At 45.0% G+C, this 25,765-nt stretch overlaps 1 protein-coding gene across 1 annotated transcript in view; it reads left to right on the plus strand.

Annotated features, from left to right (window-relative positions):
• The window catches only part of LOC129695357 (trans-2,3-enoyl-CoA reductase-like), a 124,764-nt gene that overhangs the window by 59,428 nt on the left and 39,571 nt on the right, over window positions 1-25,765 (plus strand). Inside the window, exon 4 of the mRNA XM_055632232.1 lies at window positions 15,274-15,377. Coding sequence (XP_055488207.1) covers window positions 15,274-15,377 — 104 coding nt within the window. The remainder of the gene's footprint in view (window positions 1-15,273; window positions 15,378-25,765) is intronic.

Consider the following 25,765-nt stretch of genomic DNA (forward strand, 5'->3'; position numbering starts at 1 on the left):
TACCCCAGTGCTATTGCACTAGCCATCTCCCTTGTCGAGGGATTGATGCAACAGCGGAGTGGAGTGCTTTGCCTCCTCCCATTTAGCGCATCCTTTATGCTCCTTTTTTAAGGGCTAAGGAGGCCAGGGCTGGGCTGGCTTAAGCGCTGGGCAGGCGGACGAGAACAGCAGTATGCCAGGGGAGCAGGATCAGGAAGAGCCACTGGGTGTCGTGGGCCACTACATGGCTCCTCCACGCGACCATCTTCCCAACAAAAGCCCTGCAGGAGCAGGCCTTTCCAGAGGCAAATCCGCAGGCAGCTGGGTCTCGTAGACTCACAGACAAGCAGCGAATTCTACAGAAGGTCAAGATGTTACCACCTTTGCTCGCCTTTGGTGCTGACGCCTAAGATGTTCCCATATTTGGGATACTCGACTGAACGATGGTGCATATAGACCTGCCCGCAACCCCGAATATATGGGGCTATGCATACCGCTGCTGCGGGGAAGAGGGAGCAGGCTATGGGACGAGCAGGACATCACATCCAACACCCAGCTGGCAGCACCCCTCGGCATCCACCAGCAATATCAAACAAGGACTGGTGAAAGCCTGGTGACCGCTGCAGATCCCCCATAGTTCTTTTTAGACGGGGCCCAGAGCGGAGCCGTGGGAAGATGCGCCGCCCCACCGACAGCACCAGCATACCAGCAAACTACGCCTTCATGAAAAACAACAAGCATGGAGGTAGGTAGTCTGGTTCCTCCCAGTTTACACTAAAACAAGGGTGTTCTACTAAACTGCATGGGGAGTGGGCTAAGCATGGGATGCTGTCACAAATAACCAAAATATACTCAACAGCATTAGAGGATAAAAACGAATTCAAATTGGGCATTTTACTGCCAGTTCAGCAATGCGCCCAAAGGGCTGTTTCTCCCTCTAAGAAAAGAGAAGTGAGAAGGCAAGCTGAACTAAACAGGCACATTACTAAACGGATTGGAATTTGTATCGAATATATTCACCAAAACTATAAAAGATGATGAATGTAGCATCATCATTGATCTAATATCACTAAATAAATCTGTTGAGTATATCCACTTTAAGATGGAGGTGGAGTTTTGTCACTGCCAGACATCTGATCTCCCTATGATACCTATGGGGAGCATTGATATGGGAGATGCTAACTATCTTATACCATACACTAGGATCATTATAGATACCTAAATATATTTACCTGGATCATGGATATCCCGGTTAGGGCAACCATGGGAGCATATAGCATTTCATATGGTCTAAACCTCAGCCCTAAACTATTATAAATGGCCATGAAAATATTAAGAAAACAAGCATAATCATGGCACATATTGGATGATATCCTCATATTAGGGGAAACAAAGGAATTCGCTGTGGAGCAGTTCTAGCTACGAAACAGCTCCCTAAAGCTGAGGTTCATCCCACGCCCAGATAAACCAGAATTGAAGCGTTACTACCAAGGATTATCTGGGCTTCAATAATAATTCCGTCCATATGACTGTTACTTTGCCAAGATACTTGGGTCACTATAATCAAATCATGAATGTACCCACTGAAGCTATATCACAATTAAGGTGGTGGGCAGACATATATTTGGCATAGTTTTCAGCCCTATTATCATCACCAATCCCAACTTGGTTATTTTAAAAACCAATGCCAGTACTTTAGGCTGGGGAGCAACTAAACTCCATATCCAGCACAGGTAACAGATGGACCAAGTCACAAACATCGTTACTACACATACCGGGCATCAACTTCTTGGGATTGGTGATCGCCTATTGGGCTAAAAAGCATATGCATTTCAAATGCAGCACGTACATATGTGGTTACGGATTGATAACACTATGGTGGTGGCTTATATCAACCATATGGGGAGCATAATAATCATTATTGTGCAACAAATTGGTCAAACAAATCTGGCAATGGTGTGTCAAAAGACATTTTAACTATCAGCTGCCTATGTCCTAGGAAGCTAGAACACAGTGGGAGACACCATGTCACGGGGTAAAATTTATGATTACATTGAATAGATGTCATAACCCAAAATATCTGCTAAATTTATTAAGCAGTTTGAAAGCCAGATATCAATTTGGTTGCACAAGACGGAATCACCAGTAACCCATGTATGTGACTTAGGAACCAGATTAGAGGCAGCAGCGATAGATGCCTATACGCTGAAAGGGGGAATTTCTGCTTTGCCTTCCTCCCTTCTGCCTCATCAGTCGGGCACTTCGCAATACAGATGGGATCTGTCTCCGAGATATTGAACGTGCCCGACCGGCCTACAGCCATGGTTCCCAGTTCATCACGACACGGTGGGCGAGTCACCTATGGATTTCCCTAGTGGACCATGGTTGCTGACTCAACCCAGTATCAGGCATAAGCCACCCATGCCAGGGAAACATCAAACTCCTGGGTGCAGGTTTTGAATAGACCTTACCAGGGACTGGGATTATCCAAAGGAACCATTACCACCATGTCGGCATCCCTGCGAACAGTCACTAAAAGCTAACATGGGTAAAATACTGCCACGACGCAGGGACAACGGACTATTCAACCACTGACGTATTGGAGTTCCTGGAACATCTACACCATGACTAAAAGGTGAGTTACAGTGCCGTAAATACAGCATGGAGCGCCTTATCTGCTTATCTAAAACCGCATGTCAGCAGAGCATGGGATCCCATCCACTGAAGGTAAACTTATGAAGGGCAACTATAATATAAGCCCCAAACACCCAGGTATATACCCATGTATGGGATATTGGTGTGATATTGACATACCTCAGAGAATGGCACCAGCCAGATCCCTCAGCTTGCTTAATCTATGTTTTAAAAAAGGCTCATGCTTATGGCTCTCGTACACGCTCAAAGAGTCCGGTCACTCCATAAGACTAGACTGGATAACATGGTGATTACCCCAGACGCATCACGTTCATATTCTAGGTCTGGTAAAATCTAACTCGCAGGTATATGGATTCGGCACGAACTAGCAGGGTCGAGATCGCCTGTGTTTTCCGTGCTGTAGTCGTTATATGGCTCTATAGACCAGGAACGCCCGATTCACTGGTGGGATTCCGGGCCTACCCTCCAGAGTCCAGGTTGAGTGTGGTGACCCATCTACTACTATATATAGACACAACCCACTATCTTAGAGGGAGAGGAAAGCCTATGGGTCAACCACAGTAACCCAAAACGGGGTACGAGCCAAACCACTCCAAGGTGGCTCAAACAGGTACTGAAAGCTGCCGGAATAGATAATAATACATTTAATCCCATTCCACTAGGGCAGCATTGGTATCAGCGGCTGAACGAATGGACATCCCGGTTGACCACATTTTCAATACAGCAGAATGGTCAAGGGAACCGCGTTCAGAACATTTTTTATTATAAACCGTTGATAAACCTGATTTAATTGCAGGAGAATATTACAAACTGCAATATTAATTTAAGCTCAGAGGAGCTCTGTTATGTTGTTATTGTTAACAAATACCTTTCTGTTTCTTTTGAAAGCAGATCCACTGGTTGATTACGATAACACTTCCTCCCTCATAAACTTCGGCAGTGAGTGAAATAAAAACTGTTACACGGTTTGAAATCACAGACCTTTGAAGTCTTCACGGAATCACTCACGTGACTCCGAAGTAAAATAGTAAGATTAAACGAGTACTTACCAGTACGAAGTTTGATCTGTATTTTATGAGGAGTTACGGTGAGGGATTAAGTGCCCGCCGCTCCCACCCTCATTATACAGATCGAACTAGTAAACTGATGTCTCGTGATCTTTACTATCTTACTTCAAATATTGTGTCTGTTCTGTGATTTCACACCGCTGCTTCGAAGTATGCCGCATGCGCACTGGAGCTGGGGTCTTCACTTAATCCCTCACCGTAACTCCTCATAAAATACAGATCAAACTTCGTACTGGTAAGTACTCGTTTAATCTTACTATTATAATTTTCACCATATTGCTTGGGAAAGCAAGCACACATGCTTCAGAAAGTTCTTGAGTGAGTTCAGGAACATTTTCTGCAACTTGTGGACACAAAAAGTTTCCTTAACCCAAGGTGTACGGAGAGGGTCCGCACAACCACATCAAAGTTAACATAAACATCCACCACAGCGGATTCCCCACATTCCTCACTGCAGTCGAACTATCCGTCGGGGCAGTCAAAGCTCCCGCGTCGGGGCGATCGAAGCTCCTGTGGCTTGGAGCTACCGAAGTCGGTGTCTCTAACCAGGGACCGCCAGCTCCATGATGTTAAATTCCACAGGCTCCCGCAGTTGGAGCTCCCGAAGTTAGTCTCCAGCTCCACGATGTTAGGCCGCATTGTGGACGGAGATACGATACGGGGAAAAAAATTGCATCTCTGTCGAAGTAAGAAATTAAAAAAAAACGTTTCCCTCAACTCCCCCACATAAAACAAGCTAAAGAACACCAAAACATACATTTAACACATTCTATGAAACAACAATAACGGATCGGGTCATGCAGATTGTTGGCAAGGCAGCTGTTGCTGGCACCACCTGTCGAACTGTTTCTTAAATGTTGGAATAGTCCCTGCCTCAACTATCTCCTCTGGCAGCTCGTTCCATACACCCACGTGTGAAAATGTTACCCCTCAGCTTCCTATTACATCTGTTTTCCTTTACCTTGAACCTATGTCCTCTGGTCCTCAATTCACCTACTCTGGACAAGAGACTCTGCATCTACCCAATCTATTCCTCTCATGATGTCATGATTGATTGAAAGATCCAGCATGGAAGCAGGCTCTTCGGCCCACCATGTCTATGTTGTGCATCGATCACCCATTCACACTAGTTCTATGTTATCCCACTTTTGCATCCACTCGCTGCACACTGGGGATAATTTACCGAGGCCGATTAAGCTACAAACCAGCATGTCTGTGTGATGAGCACCCCGTACACTAGTTCTATCCTACACAATAGGGACAATTTACCGAAGCCCATTAATCTACGTACCTGCGTATCTTTGGGATGTGGGTGGAAACCAGCTCACCTGGAAGAAAAATGAACGCAGTCACAGGGAGAACATGCAAGCTCTACACAGACAGCACGTGACCATGGTCGAACCCAAGTCTCTAGTGCTGTGAGATAGCAGCTCTACCACTGCATCAGTGTATCACCCTAAAGGATCTTAGTAAAGCATCCTGGCACACTGCTCTGAGGAGCTCTTAGCCCTTGCTGGGGCCAATATGATTTAAGTCACTGATCATCCAAATTCTATTTAACGTAATTGTATGCAACTTTTCATTGGTTTCCTCTGACTTCACTTTGACTTGTTCCTGTTTCATTATTCTTTATTGGACGAGGGACAAAGTTAATGGAAGAAGGGTCTTGACCCGAAACATCACGTGTTCCTTCTCTTCAGAGATGCTGCTTGTCCCGCTGTGTTACTCCAGCATGTTGTATTTATCTATGGTAATGGAAGAGCAGGGGATACCAGGGTGTATCAACTAAGGGGCTGCACAGTGGCACAGCAGTAGAGTTGCACCTTAAGGGCCTGTCCCACTTTCACAAATGAATTTACAACCTTTTTTACTTGTGGGCATTTTTCGTCAGGCTAGAAAAACGGCCCAACCTATTTGATACCACGAGTAGCTATGACCAGCATCACAACCCACCGATGACCTCCTACGACCTCCTATGACCTGTAGGCGGCGGCGCGACTCTGGTCAGCAGCGGCCTCTGCAGCCTGTCCGTGTTTTTATTATTTTTTGTCTGTGTTTTTATGTAGTTTTTGTTATTTTATGTTGGTGTGTGTGTGTGGGGGGGGCGGGGGTGGGGAAACTTTTGAACCTCTCCCTGCACTGGAGACCCGACCTTTTCTCGTCGGGTCTCAGTTGTCGTTGGGGCCGCAACGAGGAGCGGCCTACAATGGGAAGAAGCCGGGGACTCTGGTGCCGACTCACCGTCGCCGTCGTGGAGCTGGCCGAGTCCGGAGCGGGTGAAGCGGTGGAGGAGCGCTGCCGCTGCTGCTGCTGCTGCTGCTGCCGATGCCGCTGCTGCTGCTGATGCGAAGGCAGGCTGCTACTGCGGGTCTGCGGACGGCGGCACCGGGAGCCCGCGGCTCTCTGGAGGGAGACCGCTTTTCGGGGCTCCTGCAACGGCGACTTCTCCCACCCGAGTTGCGGGGTTGAAGAGCTCCTGGAGCGGGGCCTAACACTACTGCCCCGCGCGGCTGGAATGGCCGCGGGACTCTGCGAGCGCAGACCGGGGGCTCCAACACCAAGACCCGGTGTGCGACTCGCACCACCCGGCGTGGCTTTAATGGCCGCGGGACAATCGCCATCGCCAGCCGGGGGCTTTGACTTTGACTCTGACATCGGGGGGGGGGGAGAGTGCAGTGGAGAGATAAGTTTTTTTTTTGCCTTCCATCACAGCTATGTGATGGATGTTTATGTAAAATGTAATTATGTTGTGTCTGGGGTCTATTTGTGTGTAATGTATGGCTGCAGAAACGGCATTTCATTTGGACTTCCAGGGGTCCAAATGACAATTAAATAGACTATTGACTATTGACTATTGACTATTGACCTCGTGACGGCCATGCTGCGAGGTCGTGAATTAGGTAGTGAAAGTGAGACAAGCCCTTTATAGTGCCAGGGACCCAGGTTTGATCCTGACTATGGGTGCTCTCTGTACCGAGTTTGTACGTTCTGCCTGAAACTGCATAGGTTTTCTCAGGGTGCTCTGGCTTCCTCCCGCACTCCAGAGGTATACAGGTTTGTAGGCTACTTGGTTTCGGTAAAAATTGTAAAATTGTCCCTAGTGTGTGTAGGATGGTGCTAGTGTACGAGCTGATTGGTGGCCAGTGTGGAGTCGGTGAGACAAAGGCCTTGTTTCCCATCTGTATCTCTAAAAAGTCTAAAGTTAAAAATAGTTCTGTTGCTGCTGAAAGTCCATAGTACGTCCTAGATCAATACATTGCAGTTGTTAGATCTCATTAAGTACATTAGTCTGTCATGCAACCACTGCAAGGAGACCACCCTCAGTGTGAATAATGAGTTTAATGGCCACATCGTTCAGTACCATCAAAGACTTGGATAGAGTAGATGTGGAGAGGATGTTTCCATTAGTGGGAGATTCTAGGACTAGAGGCCATAGAATTAATGGACGTTCCTTTAAGAAGGAAATGATGAGGAATTTCTTCAGTCAGAGGGTGGTGAATCTGTGGAATTCTTTGCCACAGAAGGCTGTGTAGCCAAAGTTAGTGGATATTTTTTAAGGCAGAGATAGTTAGATTCTTGGTTAGTATGGGGTTATGGGGAGAAGGCAAGAGAATGGGGTTAGGAGGGAGAGATAGATCGGCCATGATTGAATGGCGGAGTAGACTTGATGGGCCGAATAGCCTAATTCTATTCCTATCTCTTATGATGATCTTATGACAACTTGTCAGTGAGAATGATTTGTGAATCTCTCTTACCAACAGACCCTATCTGTAGAATTCCCTTCAACGCATTGTCAAATCAGTCGGTCTGTGATAGAAAAAGAAGACAGGAGAGAGCAATGTGTGTTTCTGACAGATGTTTAGTTTAGTTTAGTTTATTGTCACGTGTATCATGGTTCAGCAAAAAACTTTTTTGTTGCATGCTATCCAGTCAGTGGAAAAACTGTATTTAATTACAATCAAGCTATGCACTGTGTGCAGGTGCAGGATAGCGTGAATAACCTTTAGTGCAAGATAAAGACCAGTGGAGTCAGTCAAGTTGGTAAAAGGGGAAGAACAATGGGACCTGGGGGTCCTTGTTCATCAGTCAATGAAAGTAAGCATGCAGGTACAGTAGGCAGTGAAGAAACAAATGGCATGTTGGGCTTTATAACAAGAAGAGTTGAGTATAGGAGCAAAGAGGTCCTTCTGCAGTTGTGCAGGGCCCTAGTGAGACCACACCTGGAGTATGGTGTGTAGTTTTGGTCCCCTAATTTGAGGAACAACATTCTTGCTATTGAGGCAGTGCAGCATAGGGTCACAAGGTTAATTCCTGGGATGGCGGGACAGTCATATGCTGAGAGAATGGAGCGGCTGGGCTTGTATACACTGGTATTTAGCAGGATGAGAGGGAATCTTATTGAAACAAATAAGATTATTCAGGGTTTGGACAAGCTAGAGGCAGGAAACATGTTCCCGATGTTGGGGGAGTCCAGAACTAAGGGCCACAGTTTAAGAATAAGGGGTAAGGCATTTAGAACGTAGATGAGGAAACACTTTTTCACACAGAGAGCTGTGAGACTGTGGAATTTTCTGCCTCAGAAGGCGGTGGAGGCCGATTCTCCGGATACTTTCAAGAGAGAGCTTGATAGGGCTTAACGATAGCAGAGTCAGGGGACATGGGGAGAAGACAAGAACGGGGTACTGATTGTGGATGATCAACCATGATCACATTAAACAGCAGTGCTGGCTCGAGGGCCGAATGGCCTACTGCACCTATTGTCTATTGTGTACTGTCTATTGTATAAAGACAGTCTAAAGGGCTCCAGTGGGGTAGATGGTAGTTCAGGATCGCTTTCTAGTCAGTGATAGGATGGTTTTGTTCCCTGATAACAGTTGGGAAGAAACTGTCTCTGAATCTAAGAAAGCCAAAACAGACCATCAGACGTGTATATGAGAAAGATGAATAACTCAGTCATCGGTGGTCGCTCGAAACGAGTATGACTGTCTACTTTTGGGAGGACGCCCATGTGTGACTTTGTTTAACGTGGGGAGACTGGTGCACAGGCAGCCGCCACACGGTCCTTGACAGATCTGGGTCAGGATCCAGCAGAGTCCAAGATGACCGGGGACCCTTTTCTGCTGCAGCCTTCATCCGCCTTCCCAGCGTCAGCCATCGTCCTCCGCCTGTTCCACCGTTGAGGTCTTGGTTGGATTGCTCTTTGTCAAAGGCCTCCCCCTCGACCTTACTGCCATGGGTGGCTCTACCAGGAGCACAGCTCCAGACGGAATCACTCTCAGGATCTCTGGACCACACAAGCTTCTCCGCCACGACAAGGTGACAATCCCCAGAGAAGAGTAGACCTTGCTTTTTGGGAAGAGAACACACAAAGTCCTGGAGAAACTCAGCGGTGCAGGCGACATCCCTAGAGTACATAGATAGACAATGATTTCACACTTCTGTACCTCTGGCCTGATGGGAGAGGGAAGAAGAGGGAGTGACCGGGGTGCGATAACGTTGGATAGGATGTGAGTAGGAGTACTATTGTAATCATTTGTTGAGGGGAAACAGCAGGCGATAATCATTCTCAAGTTTTCTTGCCTGAGAGTGATCTTGACATCAGCCGATATAATAGAGATAATGTTGAGATCACCAGGGAATGCTCCTCCTCAATCTGCACCAATGTGCCGGGCATGTGAACCGTCCTACCCCAACCGGATGGCAGTGCTGAACTACTATCTACCTCACTGGTGACACTCGGATCATCCTTGATCGGACTTTACTGGCTTTACCTTGCACTAAATGTTATTCCCTTATCTTGTATCGATACACTGTAAATAGCTTGATTGTAATCATGTATAGTCTTTCCGCTGACTGAATAGCATGCTACAAAAGCTTTCCACTGTACCTCAGTGACAATAAACAAAACCAAACTGAACTGGATCCATCTGTGGTGCACATAATGGAATTCATTCCTCCCCAGATGCTGCCTGAACTCTTGAGTTCCTCCAGCACTTTGTGTTTTGTTCAACGTTCCAGCATCTGCAGTTTCTTGTGTCTCCGTAACAGAACTGATGGCAGGACATTGACTGAATGGCATGATTCGGAGTCTGGCCATGTCAGCCTCTTGCTTGACTGGCTCAATGTCTGCTCTCCAAATGTAGACACGTGCAAAAATAAATTGAGTCCGAAGAAGGGTCCCAACTTGAAACATTGTCCATCTATGTACTCCAGAGATGCCACCTACACCGCTGAATTACTCCAGCACTTTGTGTCATCTCTTCCCAAAATGCAAGGTCTACTCTGAATTGTGCATCTTTCTCATATTCACATCTGATGGTCTGTTTTGGCTTAATTTAGTTTAGTTTAGAGATACAGCGCACAAACAGGCCCTTCGGCCCACCGAGTCTGCACTGACCAGTAAACCCCGCATATTAATGGTACCAATCTGAAGAAGGGTCTCAACCCGAAACGTCACCCATTCCTTCTCCCCAGAGATGCTACCTGTCCCACTGAGGTACTCCAGCATTTTGTGCCTACCTTCGATTTAAACCAGCATCTGGAGTTCTTTCCTACACTTAATGCTATCCTACACACCCTAGGGACAATTTTAACTTTACAACAAACCAATTGGCCTACAAACCTGTACGTCTTTGGAGTGTGTGAGGAAACCGAAGTTCTCGGAGAAATCCCACATATGACATGGGGAGAACTTACAAACTCCATACAAACAAGCACCCGCAGTCAGGATCAAACCCAGGTCTCTTGCACTGTAAGGCAGTGGCACTACCGCTGTGCCACCGTGCCGCCCTGCTTACTTACATGATTTCTTTCTCAGCAGTAGATTGATCTAATAGAGTCACCATTTCAGAGTCACACATTAGTTGGATAGGATAAGGATGGCAGAAAAGCTTTCCGAAAAGAAATCAATAAAGCTAACAGGTTTTTTCTGCATCAGCAGAAATATTTTATTTAAATAAAGATGCGACCAATTAAAATTTTTGCACACTAAGATTGATGTCACTGAGTTTTAATTCCTCTTGCCTTTGAAGAGATTGCTTGGTCAATGTATTCCGAGGCTGGTTTTGAACTTCATTCATACAAAGAGTTTTTTTAAAGTTGCATTATTTTCTGAATTTTGCACAATGATTTAAAGAAGAGGAAGCAAACATTTGGAACTTTCCATACAGAAACCAATGTGATGAATCACCCAGTGCAAACAAACCATCTGCCATGCCAACAGATACAAATACACAAACTCGGCAATTTTTTTTATAAAGCACTGGGCTCAAAGATGGGTTTTTCAAAAATTATATTTTTGAACAGATGTTATTTTTATTTATTAAACCACGCAATATTTGAAAAAAAAATTAATAACCTAGGAAAGAAAAAAGACACGTCCTGAATTCTTTAGACTTCAGACTTTAAAGATACACCGCGGTAACGGGCCCTTCCAGCCCACCGAGTTCGCTCCGACCAGTGATTCCCGCGTACACTAGCACTATCCGACACACTAGGGACACGTTTACAATTAACAGAAACCAATTAACCTACAAACCTGTACGTCTTTGGAGTGTGGGAGGAAACTGTAGCATCTGGATTCTGTTGTGTAATCTCACTGCTTCCCTGCATAGCTACCGATATCTGATTATTTAACTGTACAATTTTGGCATGGGGCCATTATACACCCATTAAACTTTTGGAATGCTTTCAATTCCTCCTTTTTATTACTTGATCCTGTCCCTATGTAACTGAATTTGGGAATCGGTAACACTTGTTCAGGCTCAGAAAGCATTATAGTCTTGTTTACATCTGGGGTAAACAGAAGGATTGTCCGAAGATAGACACAAAAAGCTGGAGTAACTCAGCGGGACAGTCAGCATCTCTGGAGAGTAGGAATGGGCAATGTTTTGGGTCGAAACCCTTCTGCTGACTTGTTGGGGATAAGGGAAATGAGAGATGTAGATGATGATGTAGAGAGATAAAGAACAATGAATGAAAGAGATGCATAAAATGTAACGATGATAAAGGAAACAGGCCATTGTTTGCTGTTTGTTGGGTGAAAACAAGAAGGTATTGAGACTTGGGTGGGATTGGGATAGAGAGAGAGGGAATGCCGGGGCTACATGAAGTTCGAGAAATCTTTATTCACAAGGATTGTCCATTTATATGAAATGTGCCAATTGGGAGACAGCGGAGTTATTATCTCATAACAAAGCTTCCAGTAACCAACTGCTCCTGTTATTATGCAGATGCTGCTTTACACTGAAGATAGATACAAAATGCTGGAGTAACTCAATGGACAAGCAGCATCTTTGGATATAAGGAATTGTTGGATGTGATACTGATTTTTTTAAAGGCACTGGTCAGACTGCATTTGGAGTTTGTGATCCGTTTTAGGCCTCATGTCTGAGTAAGAATATTGTATGCTGGCATTGGAGAGGGTCCAGAAGAGGTTTACAAGAATGATTCCAGGGATGATTGGGTTAATGTACGGAGAGCATTTGACAGCCCTAGGCCTGTACTCGCTGGAGATTAGAAGGATGAGGGGCCCCCTCGTTGAAACTTACTGAATAGTGAAACACCTCGATAGAGTGGATGCAGAGATGATGTTTCCACTAGTGAGAGAATCTAGGATCAAAGGGCACAGCCTTAAAATAAAAGGATGTTCCTTCAGAAAGGAGATGAGGGGGAATTTTTTTAGCCAGAGGGAGCGTGATGGCTGTGATGACCAAGTTAATGGATATTTTTAAGGCAGAGATTGACAGATTCTTGATTAGAATGGGCATCAGGGTTTATGGGGAGAAGGCAGGAGAATGGGGTTCAGAGGGAGAGATAGATCAGCCACGTTTGAATGGCGGAGTAAAACCGATGGACCGAATGGCCTAATTCTGCACCTATCACTTATGAACTTATGAACCTGAGCAGTAACTATGAGAACTGTAACAATCCATCTACAATATTAATGGTAGATCCATCATTTCAAAAGCCTATCAGGAGTATTCAAATGCCCCAATCTTTAATGTGACCAAATTTAATATTGTTATTTAATGCTAAATTGTAATAGCTTTCAGTGCGGCAAAGTTACAATGCAATAACAAGCTTAGCATGATAAAATATAGACACATTTAAATGCATAGTTAGGAGCTTAAAAAAAAAGAAAATCTGAATTGTTCAGTGTGTTATATGCTCTTGTAAGTGCAATTAAAGCTATAATTTTTTTTAATAGGAACTCTTAAATGATAATCAACTTCCAAAAAATCCCTTCAGTAACAGATTTCTTTGCCTTAAGAGATAACAACTTTAGTATGAAGCAATAAATATGGCCCAGAGCCTCATGAATGTGTCAAGTAAGGAGTGGTTTGTTGATATGTTGCAGCACAGTTTATTTCCTGGCATCAACGGATCAGCTGCATCCACGCACGGTTTCTATTGCGGTTGCACTGGTGATTAGAATGGTCCACAAATGTGGCCCAATCACTCATCTCCACATCATTTGTTAACATGCGATGAGCGTTTTACGGCGCTGGGTCTCTTCTCACTGGGAGGGGGGGGGTGGGGGGAGGGGAGGCGGGGTGACCAGGGACCATACTGGAAGCTGGACAATTTTATACTGGACGTTTTTCACATTTATCAAGCCAATTAACCAACAAACCTACAAACCTTATTGAAACTTACCAAATAGTGAAAGGCCTGGGTAGAGTGGATGTGGAGAGGATGTTTCCACTGGTGGGAGAGTCTAGGACCAGAGGCCATAGCCTCAGAATATAAGAATGTTCCTTTAAGAAAGAGATGAGGAGGAATTTATTTAGTCAGAAGCTGTTAAATCTGTAGAGTTAATTGCCACAGAAGGCTGTGGAGGTCAAGTCAATGGGAATTTTGTAAGGCAGAGATAGATGGATTCTTGTTTGGTATGGGTGTCAAGGGTTATGGATAGAAGGCAGGAGAATGGGGTTAAAGGAAGATAAATCTGCCATGAGTGAATGGCAGAGTAGACGATGGGCCAAATGGCCTAATTCTGCTGCTATTATTTATTAACTTAAGAACCACAGGTGCTATGAGAGATTCTTAATCATAAATCTGTCAGTTCCAAGTGTAAACTACTGTGTTGCCTCCAGAATAGCCTCTCTAAATATTGTGATGAGGTTCTCCTAAATCAGTAATTAGGAGAACTCTCACTCCTCTTTTGCATTTCCCCAAATTCATGATTAAAACCGTTATTTCTCAGAATATTTAGCTGCTAGTCCTTCCCTTCACAACCTTGCTTCTCCTGAAGCATAATTTCAAGTGCTGATCCATCACTTGACCTACCTGAAAGGCTACTGGCGTTAAACTAAACAGCATTGATCTGCCGTTGCTCCCTAACCTGCATTTACCTGCTCTGCCCACTGGATTTGCTCGATTCATCCTCTGCATTCTTCTCCCTGCTTGCCGCACTGCTGCTCTGCGACCCAGCCATTGCCAAATTTGTTTAGACCCAGCAAAGCAGCATGAACAAATTGCCTTCAAATACATTGTCCCCTTCCAGTTAACGTATAACTGGCCCATCTTGTGCCGTTGACACCTGGCCCCAGAAGTGATCCCAAAAACCCAAGTACCTAAAACCCTGTCACACCAGTTCGGCAGCCTCGCAATCTTCCAGTTCCCTCTGGGCATTAAATGTTACTAGCTGAGAACTTATGGATAGAAGGTCTTCCCTAGTTTTCTGCTGCTCTACTCACTAGCTGGGTGAGATGTTCAATTACAATTAAAACACAAACTACGTGTTATAACACTAGGATAAGTGCTCAACCAAGAAAACCAATCCCATAGCCAAAGTGTGTAGGAAGGAACAGCAGATGCTGGTTTACATCAAAGATAGACACAAAATACCGGAGTAACTCAGCGGGACAGGCAGCATTTCCGCATAGAAGGAATGGGGGACATTATCCTCTCTCCAAAATCCATGAACAGAACTGCCATAGCAGACCTTTTGTTTCTGGTTTTGGGTGGGAAGGGACGATTTGACCAGGGAGTTACAGAGGGAGCGGTCTCTGCGGAAAGCCGAAAGGTGAGGAGATGGGAAGATGTGGCCAGTTGAAGGATTAATTTCCACATTCCTCGACTCCATTCTATCCCCCCTGGTCCAATCCCTCCCTACTTATGTCACCAGTCTGAAGAAGGGTCTCGACCTGAAAAGTCACCCATCCCTTCGATCCAGAGATGCTACCTGTCTCGCTGAGTTACTCCATCATTTTGTGTCTATCTTCAGCCCAAAGCCAAAGTATCACCTAAACTGCTTATACACACATGCTATTGACAATAACTCACTCCATATTCAATAATCATCTACCTACATGTTAAGCACGTAAAAACCGATCGTGTAGATGCAAGTATATCATTGGGGCTATCAAATGGGCACCTACCTTCACTGATGGTTCATTGAGTTAGGCCCACGACACCTCGGGAAGTCTCAACAGTTCCCTTCCCCCTACTCTCACCTACCTCCAGTTCAAAATATATTTCGATACCATGTCACATTGATCCTCTGGTTGTAGTTGCCACAATGGGATTACTGAGGCATAACATTGTCCCTGGTCTTGTTTGTTCACAGATGGTCCTCCACTGAGGGAAACCCAAGCCCTTAAGAACCTTGCAACCTCATCCATTATTACATTATACTTCAGAGATCTGGGGACACAGATAAACTGGACCACGGTAAGTCTTAAATACACTGGGCATTCAATGATACCAGCTGAGATCTTATGGAAAGAATGTCTTCATTTACCACAAGGGGTAAAGGATGTCATTTTTTTTTTTTTTAATCTGGATTCCTTGCATGTTGCATTTTTTTTTAAATTGAGGCATCATTCCTAATTATGTAAAAATGTAAGTGATATTTTGGAATTACTTATTGCAAACATTTTAAACAGGAAACATAACATAACACATGCCATGCATGTGTAAAGTAGTAAAAGGGGCTCACGCATTTAGTCTGATATGTGCAGAATGACCCCATGTTTAGTTTAAGATAGACAAAAATGCTGGAGAAACTCAGCGGGTGAGGCAGCATCTATGGAGCAAAGGAATAGGTGACGTTTCAGGTCGAGACCCCTCTTCAGACTAATGTGGGGATGGGGGGGGCGGCAGGAAGAAGAAAGGAAGAGGTGGATATAGACAATAGACAATAGGTGCAGGAGTAGGCCATTTGCCCCGTCGAGCCAGCACCGCCATTCAATGTGATCACGGCTGATCATCCACAATCAGTACCCTGTTCCTGCCAGGATCTTTGCTACTGATCGCGCGCACATGCACAAACACACACGCGCACACGCACGCGCACACGCACATACACCAAAGGTGGGGGCCAGGGACAGCGGAGGAGCACCAGTGTGTGGCAAATCTGTCTCATTTGCCACAGATGACTGTGAAGGCCAAGACATTGGGTATTTCAAAAGCAGAGATTGTCAGGCTCTTGATTCGTAGGGGTGTCAAAAAATTACAGGGAGAAGGCAAAAGAATGGGGTGGAGAGGGAAAAATTGATCAGCCATGATTGAATGGTGGTGTAGACTTGATGTGCCCAACAGCCTAATTCTGCTCCTATGAATTATGAAATTATGGACATTGGATTTGGTTAAGTGGTCAAAAACAGGGGCATGGCTTTGTAATAATTGTTAAGGAGCTGTCCCACTTGGGCGACCTAATCCGCGAGTTCTAGCGAGTTTGCCCTCGACTCATACTCGCAGCATAGTCAACACGAGGTCGTAGGAGGTCTTTGTAAATCTCCTTCATGCTCGAGAGTAGTCCCCGTGTACTCGAGGCCTCAGATAGGTTGCGGCGTTTTATTCAATTTGTTAAAAAATGTCTGCGAATAAATAAAGGTCGCCATGGAAAAAATCAATACTTTATTTACTCGTAGGTTTGGTTGTAGTAGGTTGTAGTAGGTCGGCATGTTAGTCATAGGTAATCGAGGGTAGTCGAAGGTAGTTGTAGATAGTCTTCATCATAGTCGAAGGGAGGTCGAAGGGAGATGGAAGGAAATCGAAGGAGGTCGTCTTCACTCTCCACTATTCGGTGTCCAATTTTCCCGAAGTTAGTCATAGCTAGTCGAAGCTAGTCTTCAAAATAGTCGAAGGAGGTTGAAGGAGGTCTTCTACGCAGACGAAGGAGGTCTTCAACATGACATTTTTTCAAACTCTCCTAAACTCTTCTAAACTCGCCAATTAGGTCGCCCAAGTGGGACAGCCCCTTTAGACCGATCGGAAAAGTATAAAGAGAATAAGGTAAAGTAAGTAACATAAGGAATAAGTTAAAGGTTAATATGGCACAGCAGTAGACTTGCTGTCTTGCAGCGTCAGAGACCCGGGTTCAATCCTGATCACAGGTGCTGCCTGTACGGAGTTTATACGTTCTCCCTGTGACTGTGTGGGTTTTCTCCAAGACCTTCAGTTTCCTCCCACACTCTAAAGATGTACAGGTTTGTAGGTTAATTGGCTTTGAGTAGAACTGTAAATTATGCCTAATGTACGTACGATTACGTTAGTGTATAGGGATCGTTGTTCCGTGTGGACTCGGTGGGTCGAAGGGCTTGTTTCCGCACTGTATCTCTGAACTAAACTAACCAATTTTCACCCAGAGGATGGCTGGGTTCTGGAAGTTACTGTCCCAAAGGGTGGTGGAGACAGAAAACCTCATCATAGTTAGAAAGTATATGTGTGTGCTTGCAGGAGTAACCAGCAGGGCTACAGATCAAATATAGACACAAAATGCTGGAGTAACTCACCGGGACAGGCAGCATCTCTGGAGAGCACGAATGGGTGACGTTTCGAGTCGAGAACCTTCTTCAAGTTAGAACAACATTGACCTCCCAATTTTTATCAGGTTACTAGACTAAGTGGGACTCATTGTGTCCCAGCATCACATGAGAGGACTGGTCCCCCAACGCAATATTCCACTTTCCACCAATTCCAATATTGATGGGCAGTAGGGGGGCTTTCTGGAGCACTAGTATGGGTGTTGTGGGCTGAAGGGACAGGTTTCCAGAGGGCTAGTATGGACATTATGGGCTGAATGGATTCTTGGGCTGGCGGCTCAGTCACTTAAGCCTGTTGTGCTGGAAGCTCACTCACTCACGGCTGGTGGGCTGGCAGTTGACTCACGGCTATTCCTTTAAAATCCATTACAAGCAGGGTGCAAGGCCACCAAATTCAAGTGCAGTTTCATACCATTTCAAGCAGGGTGCAAGGCAACTAAAGACAGCGAGTCGTGACCTCTCCCTCCTCCATCTTGCAGAGACTGAGCCATGCCCACACTTCTGTGTTTTAAAGTCCTTCCCCCTCCTCCCACCAGAAGGGGCGTGGCCTTCATGGCGTGATTGACAGGAGAGAGAATCTCAACATTTTTAAAACACTAATAACTTTTTTATTTTTCATCGATGGGAAAAGTCCTCGGCACCTGATGAGCGGAGGTGGACTCTGAGTAAGATAGCCAAAAATCACAGCCGTACATGGTAGCGTTTTTTCTAAAATTAATATAAAGCGCAAATACGAAGTGGTCAAGATTAGACTTTTAATTATATAGAAGGCAAGGCAACTTTAATTAGGCAAGGTGACTTTAATTAGGCAAGGCAACTTTAATTAGGCAAGACAACTTTAATTAGGCAAGACAACTTTAATTAGGCAAGGCAACTTTAATTAGGCAAGGCAACTTTAATAAGGCAAACAGCCTCAGCATTTCAAAACCAAAGGCAACACAGCCTCAGCATTTCAAAACCAAAGGCAACACAAGGCAACACAGCTTTAGCATTTCCAAACTATATTTTCAAACGACATTAAGGGCACTGACAGGTCAGTAAAACCACTCACAGTTTAGTAGACATGTGTTCAGTGTTTTTCACAGCTTATACTGAGAGACCTGACCATCTCGCTCCCCCATCTTGCAGAGACTGACTGAGGCACTCAACAGTTCTGGGTTTTATCGCACCTCCGGATGGGGCGTGACCTTCAGGAGAGAGAATCTCAACATTTTAAAAATACAAATAACTCTTTTATTTTTCATCAATGGGAAAAATCCTCTTGTCCTGCGCAGCGGAGGGGTACTCTGTGTAAGATGGCCAGAAATCACTGCCGTATGTGGCAGCGTTTTTTCTAAAAATCAATATACAGTACAACAGGAAGTGGTCAAGATCGGACTTTTATTAATATAGATAAGATCATTAAGTGAAAGGAGCAGAATTTGGCCATTCGGCCCATCAATAATGGAATCAAATCAAATCAAATCAAATCGTCTGCTCATTCAATCATGGCTGATCTATCTCCCTCTCTTAACCCCATTCTCCTGCCTTCTCCCCATAACCCCTGCCTTAAAAATATCCATATGTACGTCTATACTTCTACACTGTGCTTGTCTACAGAGATAAGATATGCTGACACCCAAGCAATATTTTGGTCAATTCTGCCAGAACTGGCCCTCTAGGCATTGGTGTATAGGGTTATGTATTGTCTTTGTGGGATTTGTATCAGTGCATCATCTCTTCAGCAAGGTAGACACCAAATGCTGGAGTAACTCAGCGGGTGAGGCAGCATCCCTGGAGAGAAGGAATGGGGCACTTTTCGGGTCGTCCTTTCCTTCTCTCCGGAAATGCTGCCTCACCCGCAGAGTTACTCCATCATTTTGTCTACCTTTGCTTTAAACCAGCATCTGCAGTTCTTTCATACATATCTCTTCCGCAAGCATATATGTGCCACTTTCTGTGCACTGTCGAACAATCTGTGTTGTAATTCATTTCAGCTCATTATTCAACACATCCCCGGATGATATGCCAACCATAGATTGTAGATTTTCAGCAATAGGCAGGGGAACATTACAAGAATAGAAGTGCTTTTCGCATTGTTGCCCAAGGTTCCGCCGGGGGTGTCATTGTACTTCCAGTGGATGAATGGGTAAAACTCGCAGTGTTGTGAGAGGCCAGAGGTCCTCTGGTTATGCTTCAGGCTCACGGATGTGTGTCAGTGTCAGCCTGTCCTTGTCATCTCCGTTCGGTCCACAGAGGTATCATCAATCACATCTGTGGAAATAATTCCTGCCTTCCCAGCATCTCACCTTGGATTCTGCATTACACATGATATGTGGCGATTACAGAGAATTAAACTTTGCCTAGTGCAAAATAACGGAGGGACTCCTGTGCAACCCAGCAGGCAACGTCACTATTTTGGCATTCTGAGAACTCAAATTAGTATCATTCAAATGACTGCTTCCCATAGATTCTCTGAAACTAAGCAGGCTGGGTCTTGGTTAATACTTGGAGGGGAAATGAACAGGTAAGAGCGTCCGTGGGTTTCATTCAGCAGCAAAGAAATGGATGCCACAAAACCATGTTGTGGCATCCAGGTGACCTTGAGTTGAATTCACTGAGATGAAATCCTCCAACTGATTCAGCAAATGCCGAACATAGGGCAATACACCACAGTGTAGGAAGAAACTGCAGATGCTGGTTTAAACCAAAGATAGACACAAAAAGCTTGAGTAACTCAGCGGGTCAGACAACATCTCTGGAGAAAAGGAATAGATGGCGTTTCAGGGTCGAGACCCTTCTCCCGCCTGGTCTTCCCTGACTCTCAGTCTGAAAAAGGGTCTGGACCCGAAATGTCAACTATTCCTTTACTCCAGAGTTACTCCAGCTTTTTGTGACTATCTTCTGTGCAGCATCTCTGGATACCAAGGATAGGTGACATTTCGAGTCAGGACAATTCTTCAGTCTGAAGAAAGGTCTCAACCTGAAACATCACCTATTTCTTCTATCCAGAGATGCTGCCTGACCCGCTGAGTTACTCCAGCTTTTTGTGTCCATCAAAAAAGGCCCATAAAAAAGCTATGGTATGCCCTCTAGTCTTTGAAATTTCCACACTGGGAAAAAAGAGATTCTGACTGTCTACCTTATCTGTAACTCTCATTATATTACAAACTTCGGTAATGTGTCCCTCTCAACCTTTGACTCTCCACAGAAAAAAAATCCAAGTTTGTCCAAACTCTCCTTATAGTGAATACTCTCTAATACAGGCAACACTTAGGCAACACCCAAATAAATTCCTGTACACCCTCTCCAAAACCATCACATCCTTCTGGTATTGGGGCAACTTGAACTGCATACAATATTCCATATGCAGCCTAAACTAAGTTTTATAAAGCTGCAACAAGACTTCCTGACTCTTATACCCAATGCTCCAAGTAATAAAGGCAGGCATACCATGTGTAGGAACATGGAACTGCAGATGCTGGTTTACAAAAAAAATGACACAAAGTGCTGGAGTAACTCAGCAGGTCAGGCAGAACAAGGAGAGATGATATTTCGGATCAGGACAATTCTTCGGTCTGAAGAAAGGTCTCGACCTGAAATGTCACCTAGTCATGTATGCTGAAGAACCCATCTTCAGACTGATTGTAATAGGGGGGAGAAAGCTGGAAGAGAGGTGGGGAAGGGGCAAAGCCTGGAAAGTGATAGGTGGATACAGAGGTGAGGGGGGAGGGAGGTTGATTGCAAGATGGTTGTAGTTAATCCAGCACTTTCTGTCTATTTTTGTAAACCAGCATTTGCAGTTCCTTGTGTCTATATTAAATTGACTAACATCAGTGTGGTGAAAGGTCCTGCCACTAACCGTCTGCTCTTCAGAAAAATACTTTTTGAAGTTCAAAAAGTCACCTTTCCATTTTCTCCAGAGACACTGTCTGACCCAATGAACATATTGTGTCTATCTTCATTCTTCAGGTATTGGAAGGAACTGCAGATGCTGGTTCACACCGAAGATAGGCACAAAATGCTTGAGTAACCCAGCGGAATAGGCAGCATCCTTGGAGAAATAGAATAGGTGATACTTTGGGTCGAGACACTTCTTCTGACAGAGTTACTGATTTTTGTGTCTGAGTTTTGTTACTGAGTTTTGTGTCTATCTTCAGTGGTGGGAGACCGGAAGTGGTGGCGCTACACTGCAGCTGCGGTTCGCCTGCAGTCTATTTTTGTCTTTTATTTTTTTTGTTTTCTTTTGTCCTGTTGTTTTAGTTTATTCAGTTTATTTTATTTGTGTATGAGTGGGGGGGGGGACGTGGGAGAAACTTGTTTTTAGATGCAACCTTTTCTTGTCGTATCCCCCATCTCCGTCTGCGCTTAGGCCTAATGGCAGAGCTGGCGGCCTCCAACTGGGACCGACCTCGAGGCTCCGGAGGCAGAGCCAGGTCTTACCAATGCGGGGTTGGCCGACTTCGGGGCTGTGGTGGTGGTGTTGCGGTGGCAGTGACCCAACTTCGGAGCCTCGGCGGCTCGGCCGTGGGCCCAGTGGACGACAACGTCAGGAGCTCGCAGGTCACAGGTTGGTGACCGGTTCTCCGGAACTCCCGCAACAACAGCTTTGTCTGCTGGAGTGGAGGGTGGGAGTTTCGACCGTCCCAGGCCGCGGAGTTTGATCCGGCCCGTTCGCGGAGCTCGGATTCGGCCGCGGGACTTACCATCACCCGGCAGGGTCACAACATCGGAAGTCTGGATCACCTCAATGCAGAGGGAAGACAAGGAGGGAAGAGACAAGTACTCAAAGACTTTTGCCTTCCATCGCAATGAGGAGGTACCTGGTAGACTCACTGTGGTGGATGTTAAATCTGTGTTCATTGTGTCTTTTGTTATTTTATTCTGTGTTATGGCTGCAGGGTTCATAAATTTGTTCAGACTGAAAGGTCTGAATGACAATAAAGGATGCTTGACTTTGATCTTTAGGTAATATCTCTTGGTCTTCTTAACACAGATCTTTCCAACCATCTGGCATTCTGACATCTGGTTAGTTTTGTAAACTTGGAAATAATTTGGGAATCAGGTAGTTACAGTGCTTTCAGAGCCAGAAACCTGTGTTTGATCGTGACTACGGGCGCTGCCTGTACAGAGTTTGTACATTCTCACCAAGACCTGCGTGGGTTTTCTACGAGATCTCCGGTTTCCTCCCACACGTGCAGGTTTGAAGGTTAATTGGCTTTGTATAAATGTAAATTGTCCCTAGTGTGTGTAGGATAGTGATAATGTGCGGGGATCACTGGTCAGTGCGGACTCGGTGGGCCGAAGGGCCTGTTTCCGCGCTGTATCTCTAAACTAAACTAAGCTAAACTTCAGTTTCTGCAACAGGAACAAATATTGTTGGCTCATGTATTTCATCTGACAATTACATCTGACCATGTTCTCCTGGTGCGGATGGTCAGTCAAGGGAACTACAGTAAATAACTTGACAGGGCGTGAATTTATTGCACATTCTGTCATGTGCTAACCCTGCTGTCATTCCCAGCTGAGGAGTAGGAGCTCCACACTTACCCAGTTTCTATCTGATATTTGCCTCACTAACCTTACCACCAACATTTGATCTGAAGACCAATACCTTGGATATGGGGGGCACATTTAGGGTGGCACAGTGGCGCAGCAGTAGAGTTGCTGCCTTACAGCACCAGAGAGCCGCGTTCGATCTTGACTAGGGGTGCTGTCTGTATGGAGTTTGCACGTTCTCTCTGTGACCTCATGGGTTATCTCCGGGTGCTCCGGTTTCCTCACACATGCCAAAAACGTGCAGGTTTGTAGGTTAACTTGTCTCTGTAAGGTGTCCCTACTGTGAAGAATGGAACAAGTGTACAGGTGATTACTGGTTGGCGCTGCCTCGGTGGGATGAAGGGCCTGTTTCCATGCTGTGTCTCTGAAACTAAAAACATGTTATATCTTGCCTTAAATGTTGTACCCTTTATCCTTTATCTTGCACTGTGGATAGCTTGATTGTATTCATGTATTGTCCTTTATTTGAGTGGATAGGACGCAAACAAATATTTTTCGCTGTACCTCAGTACATGTGACAATAATAAACTAAACTAAACTTAACACACCAGACTGCAGATGCTCAAATCTTGAGCACAAAAAAGTGCTGGAGGAACTCAATGGGGAGGGAGGGCCAGGTAAAGTGGGAACAATGGGTTAGGCAGCATCTGTGGAAGGAATGGGCAAGCAGATGGTTTTGGATTTGGTTCATTCTGAAGAAGGCAGACACAAAAACCTATAGTAACTCAGCGGGATATGCAGCACCTCTGGAGAGAAGGAATGGGTGACGTTTCGGGTCGAGACCTTTTTTCAGTCTGAAGAATTGTCCTGACCCAAAATGTCACCCATTCCTTCTCTTCAGAGATGCTGCCTGGCCCGCTGAATTACTCCAACTTTATGTGTCTATCTTCGCCTTAAACCAGCATCTGCAGTTCCTTCTTATACATTCTGAAGAAGGCTCCTATCCCGAAATAACATCTGCCATTCCCTGCACAGATGCTGCCTGACCAACTGAGTTCCTAGAACAGTTTGTTTTTTGCCTGGGATTTTGCTTATTTATCAACAATAATTGAACATTTTGCACGAGTTGTCACATGCTTAAAGAGTTACAGGGAGAAATCTGTAATGTGTTTGCATTGACAACTTCACCATTTCGTTAACATTTAAAAAACCGATAGCCAATTAGCAGCTCATTGATTGAACAAATGCCATTTTCCAATGATTGTCTGTCAATGTTCTCTTTAAAGGAGAAGAGAGGAGAAGGAGAGATGTCAACCAAATCCTCCATCATTTAAAGTTAAAAGTTTGAGAGTTAAAAACATACTTCAGGCCTTAGTTTTTTAAAATTACAGTTTAATTTAGAGACGCAGCATGGAAACAGACCCTTCAGCCTGATGACTCCATCAGAGTGAGGCTAAACGCAAATTGGAGGAACAGCATCTCATATTTCGCTTGAACAGCTTACATCCCAGTGGTATGATATTGATTTCTCTCACTTCAGGCAGCCCCGGGATTCCCTCTCTCTCTCTCTCTCTCTCTCTCTATGCCACCCCCACCCAAGTCGCACCAGCTTCTTGTTTTCACCCAACAGCTTTAATCTCTCTACATCATCGTCTATATCTCTCGTTTCCCTTTCCTGTGACTCGGTCTGAAGCAGGGTCTCGACCTGAAAGGTCACCCATTCCTTCTCTCTTGAGATGCTGCTCGCTCAGTTACTCCAGCTTTTTGTGTCTATCTTCAGTTTAAACCAGCATCTGCGGTTCCTTCTGATTACCGTTCATACTAGTACTATGTTATCCCACTTTCTCACCCACTAACTATGCATTAGGTGCAATTTTACAGAGGCTAGAAACTCACCCGCGTTTGGGAGGTGGGAAGAAACCGGAACACCCGAAGGAAACCTACAAAGTCACGGGTAGAACGTGCAAACTCTACACAGACAGCACTTGAGGTCAGATCGAACCTGGGTCTCTGGCGCTGTGAAGGCAGCAACATCACCAGCTGCATTGTTGTTTTGTACACTATTATTAAATTGTAACTATTGTAACTTTTAAGTTGAATGTCATTGAAATACTGCGAGCAATTACTCAGTAAGTAAGCATCTAATTGATCAGTAGCATGAATGATGCGAGGAAATCAGAGCGGCACGGTGGTGCAGCGGAAGAGTTGCTGCCTTGCAGCATCAGAGACCTGGGTTGGATCCTGACTACGGGTGCTGGCTGTACGGAGTTTGTAGGCTTATTACAACTATTTCAACTAATAGGTTAGAAGTGACCTTGGGGCAGTAATTTAATCTTACGCAAGAAAATAATGTTTCAAAGGAAATGTTTGAAATAATGGTTAGGGGAATCGAGGACCAGATTACGTACCTTAGTTTAGTTTAGAGATACAGCGTGGAACCAGGCCCTTCGGCCCACCAGGTTCATGCCGACCAACGATTCGATCCCTACACACTAGGGATAATTTACAGTGGCAAATTAACCTACAAACCTGCGCGTCTTTGGGATGTGGGAGGAAACCGGCGCACCCAGAGAATACTCGTGGTTACAGGAAGAATGTACAAACTTCATGCAGGCAGCACCTGTGGTCAAGATCAAAGCTGGGTCTCTGGCACTGTAAGTCAGCAACTCCACCACTGACACACTGTGGGAAGGATTTAAGAGGAAACTAATAGGTAACTGTTGAATATATGTAACGAGCTGCCAGAGGAGGTAGTTGGGGCAGATACTATAACCACATTTAAAAGCCATTTGGACAGGTACATGGATAGGGAAG

This window comes from Leucoraja erinacea, chromosome 3 (genome assembly GCF_028641065.1).
Source record: "Leucoraja erinacea ecotype New England chromosome 3, Leri_hhj_1, whole genome shotgun sequence".
Lineage (NCBI taxonomy): Eukaryota > Metazoa > Chordata > Chondrichthyes > Rajiformes > Rajidae > Leucoraja > Leucoraja erinaceus.